This window comes from Lactuca serriola, chromosome 1 (genome assembly GCF_051521515.1).
Source record: "Lactuca serriola cultivar US96UC23 chromosome 1, Lser_US96UC23_V15, whole genome shotgun sequence".
NCBI lineage: Eukaryota > Viridiplantae > Streptophyta > Magnoliopsida > Asterales > Asteraceae > Lactuca > Lactuca serriola.
Window position 1 is genome coordinate 35,168,468 of NC_136408.1, and position 12,199 is coordinate 35,180,666.

The window sequence follows — 12,199 nt, forward strand, 5'->3', positions numbered from 1 at the left end:
TGGACTAGGGTCAAGGGATTAATCGGCTAGGCGGAGATTAATCAGGGACCATTAATTGCTAATTTGTTATATTTTAAAAAATTAAATATGACTAATATCATATAAAAGTTCATAAATACCACTAAGATCATACAAAAATAGGTTAATATGATAAATACAACACTAATCATACCCCAAATAGTTTCTATTGAGACATAACTTCTTCAAAGTGTTAAAATTTCATCGGGTTCTACTGTTTCAGTCATTTTGTATGCATGGATTAATCGCTAGGCGCTCTCTAATCGGTCAAGTAGAGCCTAGGGATTAATCGGAGATTAATCGGGACCTAATCGAGATTTTTACAACATTGATATATATATATATATATATATATATATATATATATATATATATATATATATATATATAGGAGACGAAAAAAAAAGACTGGAGTTATAATCCGGAGTAGGAACTCCGGAATATGTAGTCCGGAATGAAGACCACAGCTTCAGAATGTTATGTTCCGGAGCAAAAGAAATATTTGTTATTTTGTTTAAAATGATCGCTTATAAATGTTAGATTACTCAATTTCTCAAAAATGTTTTAGGATAATATTGTTTTAAAAAATATAAGATGATATTGAAATTGTATATTTGTATTATGTTGGATTTGAAATCTTATTTTTATTAAATACTAGTGGTGAGACCCATGTATTACATGGGTTAATCTTTTTTTTTTTAAAGTTAAATATAAAGGTCAAAATATTTGAGAATTTTGAATTTAAAAGAAAATAAGAAAAAATAATGAATTATTATAATAAAAATGTTTTTTATCTTTTAAATTTATACAAATATTTTAAATAAATAAAAGAAGCTAATAAGCTTTAATTTTGAAAATTTTGAAATTAAGAGGTAAGATCATTAATGAAAATAATATCAATTTATTACTACATTTATTGCAATTATGATATTAAAATAGAATTTAATAAAATAGAAAAACTTATAAAATGACATGTGGGAAAGAAAAAAACTAATTCAACGTACCCATAAAATGATATTTAGCAAATTGAATGTGAGTGTGATAAGTGGTAAATAAACTTTCATTTATTAGAAAAGACAAGTAACCAAGAAATATTTTTTTCCTCATGAATCCGTGTCGTAAACTATTGTTTTTTAAGGTTGGGTTTCGTCTGTATACTACTAAATTGTAAATTGATGTTCGGTTTTGAAAACATAAATTATACAAAATCTCATTTTATTATTTTTCTCATTTATCTTGAAAATAAATAACAAAAGAAAACGAAAATGGATACCTCAACATTATTGTTGTTGAGTGTCTCCTACATCACATGCATGATTGTTAGCGGATCACATGTTATATTGTATTAGTTATATATATTTCTAGATAGCCCATTGTGTAAGCCTTGTATGTATTGGCCCAAGTGGCTTGGTATTTATACGTATGTTTAATGTATAATTGAGTTATGGGAAAATCACGGTTTAGCATGGTATTAGAGACTTCTTCTCTCAAACCCTAGTCGGTCCCTTCTATCTTCTTCTTCTTAATTCTTCTTCTTCCCTCCTGTTTGTTATCTTTTCTTCCTTCTTTCCAATTCCAGGAGACAGTAGCACCTCCTCTAAACCTCCTCACAAGGCATACGGAATAACCAACATCAAGACTTATGTTCCCTTGATTCTCGCTCTCAATAGTCATAACTATGATCCTTAGAGTGACTTCTTTACTGCTCATTGCATTGCTTACGACCTCCAAGACCACATCGATGATACTTATGATGCACCAAACAAGCCACCTATTGACACATGATGGGAACGACTTGACAACCTCATCAAACTGTGGTTGTTTAACTCGATTTCCCAGAGTCTCATCACCACAGCCTTACCGATTCGTCTATATTCATCTATCATCGTAGAGGTGACAAAGCCTACCTGTTACTCTATGTGGATGATATTGTATTGACGACCTCCTCTACTTCTCTCCTCCAGTCTATCATTACTCAACCTAGCAGAGAGTTCACCATGACAGATCTTGGAGCCCTTAAGTACTTTCTCGGCATTTCTGCTACTCGCTCTCCTCAAGGTCTCTTTCTGTCTCAGCAGAAATGTGCTTCTGAGATTCTTGGGAGAGCCAATATGCTTCAGTGTAATCCAACTTGTACCCCTACAGAGACTACTCATAAGCTAGACAATACTGGTACTCCTATTGTGGATCCATCATTATATCGCAGTCTTGCCGGTTCTCTTCAGTATCTCACGTTTACTCACCCGGACATCGCATTTGCAGTTCAGCAGATATGTTTATTCATGCATGATCCCCGAGAACCTCATATGAATGCACTCAAGCGTATACTGCGCTATGTTCGAGGGACTTTAGACCACGGCCTGCAACTTCATGTTTCCCCGTCTTCTGATCTTCCTGCATATTCAGATGCCGACTGGGGCGGATGTCCCGTCTCTCGCTGTTCGATCTTCGGGTATTGTGTTTTTCTCGGTGATAATCTTATTTCCTGATCTTCTAAAAAGACAAGGGATCATCTCTCGATCGGAAGATAGTTTATATTTATATATATACTTATTAAGGTCAGAAGATATTTATATATATTATTAATGAACTCTTTATATATATTTATTAAGGTCAGAAGATAGTCTATCGAAAAACGTTTAGGTGTTGTTTGTTTTTTCTGAGGTAAAATATATGCAGTCTGCGGACCATATCTGTAGACCTCTGCAGTAGAAGAGGTGGACCAAACGTCTGCAGTGTGAAAAAAGAAAACAATTTGTTTTTTTAACATCTGCAGACTACTAAAATAAACTAAAATCTAAATAAACTGATTTTTTTTAAACTAAAAGTGATTTTTTTAATATATTTATGACTTTGTTATAAATAATTAACAAATCTAAATCAACTTTTATGTATTATTGTATAAAAAATGAAAAATAAAAATGATACAAATTAACGTATATGTTTGATAAAAACTAACAATTTTGGTCGCAAAGTTATGTCTAATCATTGTAATTAGGAATCAAAGAATTTGATATATAAATGAAGTGAAATAAACTTCGATTTTTTCAATTAAATTAATTAAAAACGTGTCATAAATATTTTTTTCTAAGAAATTGACGATGCTTTATTAAATAATGTTTTATAAAATTTGGCACAAAAAATATAAGAATATATATATATATATATATATATATATATATATATATATATATATATATATATATATATATAAACAATTTTAACGACCATTATTGTAATAAATTTTTATTTATAACTTTGTCAAAATATCATGTTTGTGTCGTTGAACTTTTTTTGAAGCATTGTAACTCTTTTTTTTCAAATTGTTTATCACTAATAAAGTTGGAAAAAATATAAATTCAAAAAAAACTAAAAAAAATATGTAAAGTATATATGTTTTTTTAGGCTAGAAAATGTCTGCAGATGTTAAAAGACTCTAGTCCACTAATGTCTGTGCGGCACAGCGCAGACAAAAATTGCTAGAAAGATCTGCGGACATAAAACACACACCACCTTAGTTTTGTGGTTAACGCGCTATAGTCTCTGAGCCATTTTTTTTTTCATGCGTGACTTTTTTTTTTTGAAAAAAGAAAAACCACATCATGACATGTTGATTCTCATATACTTAATGCAACTCGTTATATAACTCTCTTAAGAATCTTAAGAGTATAATATTTTGTTAAAGAAACTCGTTATTTTTTGACGTTAAAGTATATATCCTAATAATTCGTAAGTTAATTTCTTTTAATTTAAAAGATATATGATTTTTTTTTTCTAAAAGCAAGATAAGTAACTATGAAAAACAAAGCAGAATTAAAAAATAAATAAAAAAAATTAAAAAAATTAAAAAGAAGAAGAAGAAGAAGAAGAGGGCTAAGTAACTAAAATAATGAAGATAAATAACTCAAAAAGTTTATAAAAAAAGAACGAAAATTGGTTTTCTTCAAACATATATATATATATATATATATATATATATATATATATATATATATATATATATATATATATATATATATATATATTCTTTTTTTTCCTTTGTTTATTCAATCAAATACTTATAATGGATATCTAAAATTGTTGAAAAAAACGAATTACAAAATTACAAAAAATTTAAATATCCTGTCGTCATTGCTAATATGAACTAAGTAAATTTATAAATAAATATTTATAAAAAGGTGTTGTAATTAGGGAATAATCCAAAATAAAATATAGAGAATATTATATTTTATGACAAAAAAAATATCAATTAAATTAAGAATCTTAATAAGTTGGTAAATAGGTTCATAATGGTTAGCTACTCATAGGACAACCATATGCACTAGGCAGTGGACTGGATCTTTGTCTTTCTATGTAAGTGTGTTTATAGAAAGAGGTATTTCATAATGTTTTTTTAAATACCCACAGTAAAAATTTAACTAATACCCACAGTAAAAAGCTTTTTCATTTACTTTTTTTTTCATATAATTTATCAAATATATTTATATATGATTTATCAATATATATATATATATATATATATATATATATATATATATATATATATATATATATATATATATATACTATATTAATTTTTTTTTGATAAATTGATCATTTGTAATTGGTTAATTATCAACTTTTTTTTCCTAAAAGCTTTAGTGAAAAACGTCAGGAGAGAATATTCTTCTTAGTTTTTTTTAAGTGAAAACACTTTAAAAACATATATATTGTGAATGCTTTAAAGTAGGAATTTTATAATAATAGCGTAATATTTATAAGTTAATTATCATTTTTATTTAGGGACGAAATTTTTTTAATATATAATTTCAAATTAAAACCGTTTTAACGGATTTATTAACTACAAAAATCACATATAAACGACCGCGTTTGGGAAGTTCAGTTTGCTTGCATGGTTGGCTTAATGATTGCCATTACGCTGGGAACTAATCCATGTTCCCAAGTTCGTCTCTAATATTTCTTATTATGCATTAATCAAAATGATTGGGGACATTAAAACAAAATTTTCAATCATTACTTAGATAAATCCTCCATGAAATAATTGTATCATATAAATATATGTAGCTTTTGTCTTCGGTATAAAGTGGCTTTCTATAACACTTCGAACAAAAAGGCCTTGTCGATATATACTCTTTTTTTATTCGGTATGATATTTTACATTAGGTTTCTCTTTTTCAATTTTTAAATGTTTGTAGTTTTTAGCCACAAACTTCTTCTTTCACACTATTTAAAGTTGACCTTGAATTATTGTAATTATAGAAAAAATATGTAAAGTCATAGGTAAAATCAAACATAAGCCTAATTGCGTTAGCGGCTCATCTCCAACGTACTTGAATGAATATCATTTACCGAAGGAAAAACATATCGATGACAGGACAAGCATGATATGTAGCTCTGGAATCTATAATCACATATGTGAATTATAACCATTATTGACTGATAACGAATATCATTTACCGAAGGAGGATTCTTCATTAGGATTCACATGTCATGTGGTTTGAAAGAGAAACATAATTTGTTAGGATTGAACTTGAGATAACCTGTAAAACATGTTGTTCTATATTTGCTATTTCCAGGGGATTGTTGATATTATTATAAGTTGTAACGATAACTACTTGATTTGATTTGATTTGCTTTTTGATTTGTAACCACATGGATAACCATGCAACTTTTTGATTGTATGTCCTTGGAATTTTACTATGAGAACAACATGAAAAGTCTTTTCGTTGAATAGAAATTCGAGCTTTTTGTTGATTTGATATTACAAGAAATTTCATGGATTGCTGGACTTCATTAGACATAGCCTTTTGTTTCCCTTCTTGTGCAACTAGAGAGAAAAGACGATTGATCAACGGTATTAGATATATTAACATATCCATGAACTGACATGTGGTATGAGAGAATGAATCATTGTGACCAATCAATAAATTAATTACATGTTCCATTTGAAAATATTTTTCAATTTATTTGACTCTGTTACACTCATATTTCCACATGAATATTTAAGGACATGAATTGGATAGTTCTTAGCAAAGAGATTTGAGTTTTGTGAAGTAACTGTTGAAAATATTATGAATTAATATATAATCTTATATTTATTTTTATACACACACACACATATATATATATATATATATATATATATATATATATCTTGTATATAAGTGAATGCAGGTGTAAAGGTAAAAAGGCGCGGACCTAAAGCTGGGTCGGGTTAGATCCGTTTCAATGATATGAGATATAAAAGAAGAGAGAGAGTGGGAAGAGATCAGATCGTCAAGATATTTTCATCTCATTCTTCTCTCTTGATACAAGCTTCTTCTGTTAGGGTTTTCTTACAGATCAAATAGATCGAGTACTAGATCTGTTGTATTTTTTCTTGATCATTCTTTATATTCTGCTGTGTTACATCTTGTTCATTCATATCTGATAATCATTTTAGATTAGGGCTTGAGTGTTTTGTTACAAGAGTAGAATAGGGTTTTTGTAGTGAGGTTTTTATGTATGTTCTTGAAAAGCTTCTGTTTCTTTGTCCTCAAATGATATAAGAAATGAAGATGTTGGGAAAAATGTGTTTGTAGTTTTTTAACAGTAACCACTAATTGTCTCATAATTTTTGTTTAGATTTACAATTTCTCTTATGATTCGAAAGATTCCAAGACCATTGATATGATGAAAATGATCCTTCACATCTATCCAAATGTAAACATCTCCTTTAAAATAGAGTTTAAAATCCAGGAGATTACAAGATTATTATTACGCATCTAGGAATTAAGCATCATCGTATCATAAATGTTTGGTTTAGGCAACAATCAATCAACAAAGTGGACTTGTTCTTGACAAATAAAGTAATAAATGCTTGACTCCAAAATAGATAGTTATCTCCAACAAGTGGTTGAGGCACAAGAAAAAAATCAGGATTGTCTAAGTGATAAAGAAAATATGTATGCAAACGATCATCAGGGTGAGATCATCGGATTTGAAATGGTTGAGACACGAGAAAAAAACAGGATTGACAGAAACGCTTGTTTATGTATTGTTTAATCAAACAAATGTCATTTGAATTTAACAAAATACAAAACAATGTCAAACGTGTTTATCACTTCAACTTTCAATAAAAAAAACTTGAATGGGTAATTATCATTCTATTTTTTAACACACATACGTAATTAAACAAATACATAAAATAACATAAATTTTAGTATTTTGTTTGGTTCCTTTCTTTTCGGTTTTCATTTAAAAGAAACCAAACTCAACCAGTAAAAAAAATTCATTAAACCATAAGTTTTCAAAATAGTTTGGTTTTCCTCCGCGATTGGAGTCTAACGGTTGAGGAGTGAAATTTTGTTGGGGTGTGAAATTTTGACAGAAAGCTATGTTGTTAAGAGAAATCTCTGTTGGTGAGAGAAAATTATGTTGGTGGGAGAAAGCTCTATTGATGAGTGAAAGCTCTATTTGATGGCAAAAAGAAATCTTTGTTGGTGGCAAAAAGCTCTATTTGTGAGAGAAAGCCCTATTTATTTGTGGTAGAAAGTTATGTTGGTGAAAGAAAGTTGGAAAGTTGTGTTGGTAAATGAAAGCTCTATTTGGTGAGAGAAAGTTCTATTTGGTGGCATAAAGCTTTGTTTGTGGTAGAAAGCTTTGCTGGTGAGAAAAATCTCTGTCAGGAAGGAGGAAGTTGTTGTATAGTGTTCCGTGATTGGCTAAGATTTAGAGCATCCTTTTCATGGACTAATTATGATGGGTCTAGCCCATTAGATTTAGGGTTTTCCATATTTGCCTATAAATAGGCACACATTTCCATCATTATTTCATGCTAGTTTTTTATTAGTTCTTTCAAGAAAAAGATCATTGCGAGAGCACATTCTTTGGAGCAGTTTGTAAGCAAGAATGATTTTTTTTTGTTTTGAGAGGTCAAGTAAGGTGCAACACTAAGTAATTGTAATAATTCCTGAAAATTTAGTAAAATCATCTCTCTCTCTCTCTATCTCTCTCTCTCTCTCTCTCTCTCTCTCTCTCTCTCTCTCTCTTCAGAAATTTTATTCCGCAAGTTTCACCGAAGCTTGTTTATCATTTGTATAGAGTAATTAACTTGCTTTGTTATTTACCCAACAAATTTCACACATGAAGTTTATGGTTCAAACCCTCATACACTTAAAATGTTGGTAGTGTTTGGTGATTAACCTCTCACGTGGCTTTAAGACGGGTTTGACGTGATCCGTTCATACGATGCGGTTTACCATTTTTTCCATAATGGTTTTGTTTTTCGGTTTTAAATTTTGTTTTTTTTGTTAGGTAGTTGGTAAGTTGTGATGTTTTTTTTGCACAACCCTCTTAACTACGAACCTCATATTTCCTTCAATTAGTAGGCATCTCGTATATGTCATAAAGTAAAATTACAATAATTTCAAATTATATAGAAAATATTATCCATTGAGCAAAGACGGGTTGTAATTGGATAGCAGTATCTGAAAACATATATTGAGGACGCCCTAAAGCGCTCATGGTAAAAGACTATGATCCAACTACTCGATACAACGATCTATTAGATCGTGTTCTTAGGCATCGCGATGCAATCATATCACATCTCAACTGGGTATGTATATTTCAAAGTCAAAAACCAAAATTTTCAACTCGGTTTTGGATTTAGTCAAAAACCGAACCATTATTACATTAGTGGTAACACAAACAATGTTTCACGATCAGAATCGTTGCATTTATGTTTTTTTCACATCAACTTATTTCCGTTTTGTTACTTATTTTGCTTTGATGTTGTATTTTGTAAAATAAATAAATAAATAAACTATTTAATTTGAATGACTTTTTTGAAATCTTTTAAACATATAAATAATTTTTTTCTGAAAAAAGTAAATAAGTTTATGGATTTTCATATAAGTTGTTGAAAATGTAGTACATTTTAAATATTAAAACACTGATATGCCATAGAAGTTATTAATAAAAATTAAAATGAATATTAAAAACTAACTACACATTAATTTAGAATATAGTTTATATTAAAGATCTCTGTAATTTATGTAAATTTATTTTTACTTCGCTAATTGTTTATTAGAGGGGAAAAAATCGTTTAGATATCGAAGTAGTACTTGTACTCCGGTGTGTTTTTAAAGCTATAGCTTAATATCATATGAATTTTTAAACTAATAATTTGTTAAATCTAATTACAGAATTATATTGTTATAACAATAAATCTGTTAATCTAACAAGTTTTCGCAAAATTAACTTATAATAATTAAACATTTCGATTCTCTGAAGAGCCCAATCAAAATCACAACGGGCTCAAAGGCCCAAAGATCTCTTTATTTTGACATTTGTTTCAACAGTCATCGGAGAGTCCGAGATTGTCCCTCCAACGGCTATTTTTTGTCATCTTCCTCGTACCGGCTACTTTTATCCTTCGTTTTCCTTCACCAATTGATCTGCGAACAGCCAACAGAGTCCAACAATCAACCATGGATTTCAACGGAAGTGAGTCAATTGGCCGTGAAGAAGAGAGAGAAAGCCTCATGATGAACAGCTATGGCGGCGGAATATCGGCGGTGAAGATAGTGGAATACATGATCTCCTCAATGTCGATCGAGCTTCTCTGCAAGTTTCCCGACAACTCCGCTTTCGATTTCGACTATACCCAGAGCTCAATTTGGTCTCCGTTAGTCCCTCATCCTTCAAATCCATCGTCCCCAGCACCGGAGTTACAGAGGAAGCTTTCCTATGAAGATGACAACCACGGCGGCGATGATATGGTTTGTCACGGTAGCAGCGGCGGAGAAACCGTGAGGAAATTGAAGGAAAATGTAAAGAACAAGATTGCAGATTCGTGTGTGTTTAGTTGCTTCAAAATCCAGCACAATTTCAGCAATAAGAAGACGCCGATGAAGAGAAGGAGTGGTACTTTCAGAGGGTATAATCAATTGGGATCGATTTGTTCGAATTCATCCGGTGTGGTTGCAGATCCTTCAAGTTCTTCCCCAATTCAAAGCAAGGTGAAGATTACCTATAGATATTCTTGATTCAATTATGTAAATCTCTTTCAAAATTGGAGTAATTTTCTGAAAGTCTTGTGGGTTTTGATGAACATGAAACAGGGGTGGAAGAAGGTGTTGAAAGCGGCATCAAAGCAATTCAAGAAGACAATGAAGAAGAAAGAGTCCGTTGCTCATCTCAAGCTATCACATTATGATTATTATTATTGATTATTTCTAACTTATTAATTTTTTTTTATTGGAAGAAATTAGATTTATTTATGGTAAAACTCTTTTTCACAAGAACAACTTGTATTTCATGCAGAAAGTTGTGTAATAATGCTATGAGTTTAACGGGTATATTGGAATAAAAATATGAGTAAATTACATGAACGGCCCTCTTGATTTAGGGTAATATGCATGTTTGGTCCTTATATTTTTTTAACTTGCACAATCTCTATGGTATGTTTTTGTTGCTTGGTACTTGAATGATATAAAAAGATTGTTTTGCCCTTAATAATTTATTTATTTCATACATATATATATATATATATATATATATATATATATATATATATATATATATATATATATATATATAATCTAATTGGTCCTGCACTCCCGCCCACCATATTATACTCCGGCTACAATGTTCCTCCGGCTAAAATGAAGTAGATTCTGACATTCAACAAAATCGTTAAAACTTGAACTAGAAAGGACCCTAAAGCAAACCATAATATCAACTTGAAAACTTAATGAAAATCGATGTACTTGAAATTAAAATCGAGACTGAAATTGAAATCAAATATGAAATTAAACTTGAAACTGAAATTAGACTTGAAAGTGAAATGAAACTGGAACCTGGAACTTAAAATAGATCATGAAACTCAAAATGTAACTTGGAATTGAAAATCAAACCTAATTGGTGTTGTAGAGTTGGTTTAGACGTTGGCAATGGTAAAAGGGTGGCGGTGAACTACGCTCCTACCAATGATGGTGGCATCAAAGACGTTGAAATGAAGGAGAATTGAGCATGTCGTCATTATGCTTCAAGAATCGTCCTCCTTTGAGAAAAAAATCATGCATAAATCGATGAAACTTGAAACTAAAATCGAGACTGAAACTGAAATCAAATATGAAAACCAAAATCAAATCTAAATTCGAACCTGAAACTGGAATTAGACTTGAAAATGAAATGAAATTGAAACCTGAAACTAAAAACTGAACATGAAACTCAAAATCCAACTTGAAACTGAAAATTGAACCTAAATCAAACATAACTGTTGGAAAAGATCGTTTGGATTTAAGAAAAGTTCGCTTAGATTTATCCATGGTTTGGTTAGTTTATTTCTTATCCCTAAAATCATATTTCAACCGTATCTTTAATTAGAATGAATAAATCTGTCAGTTCAAGAAATCTCTCTTCTGATTCAAAATCGTGGTGTAACGTGTCGAAATGGAATGACCTTTTTATTTATTATTTATCGTAAATGAGTGAAGCATTACACATAGTATGTCCGCCCCCCATCAGCGTATTTTTTTTACACCCCATAACTCTTCCTCATCCATGATGGGGCAGAATAGCAAAGCAAGTACAAGTATTAGTAGCATAACAAAAAAGCGTTCCTCGTTGTTAATATGTTTGCTCGCGGCAATTGTAGCCTCTCGAGAGAATCGATGACTACATCTTTGTAGGATTGGTTTGGACGTTAACAATGGTAAAAGGGCAGTGGTGAACTATGCTTCTGTCAATGATGGCGGCATGAAAGACATTGAAATGGAGGAGAATCGAGCATGTCGTCGGTATGCTTTGGGACTCGTCCTCCTTTGAGCAAAAATTATGCATGAATCGAGCCATTGTTAGATGGAGTAGAAATAGAATGGTCAAGGATGGTGCGGAAATCGAGCGATGGTGGATAGGAGGTAACGAGCAACGATGACGGTGATGATTCAACATAAGAGAGGGTGACGACTTAATGTTTAGTGATTTAGGGTCTAGTAAGTATATTACAGAATATATATATATATATATATATATATATATATATATATATATATATATATATATATATATATATATATATATATATATATATATATATATATATAAAGCTAGAGATTGTATATGTGTTTTAGTTTAGCGGGTACGAGTTGGGCTTATTGTCTTTTTTTAGTTTAAAATATAAATAAAAGGGTAGAAA

At 30.4% G+C, this 12,199-nt stretch overlaps 1 protein-coding gene across 1 annotated transcript; it reads left to right on the plus strand.

Annotated features, from left to right (window-relative positions):
• The first annotated feature begins 9,356 nt into the window (after positions 1–9,356).
• On the plus strand, positions 9,357–10,391 carry LOC145082684 (uncharacterized). The gene is made up of 2 exons (XM_079023330.1): positions 9,357–10,019; positions 10,122–10,391. The coding sequence occupies exons 1-2, from the start codon at positions 9,489–9,491 to the stop codon at positions 10,227–10,229; spliced, it is 639 nt and encodes a 212-aa protein (XP_078879456.1). The 5' UTR covers positions 9,357–9,488; the 3' UTR covers positions 10,230–10,391.
• The last annotated feature ends 1,808 nt before the right edge of the window (positions 10,392–12,199 follow it).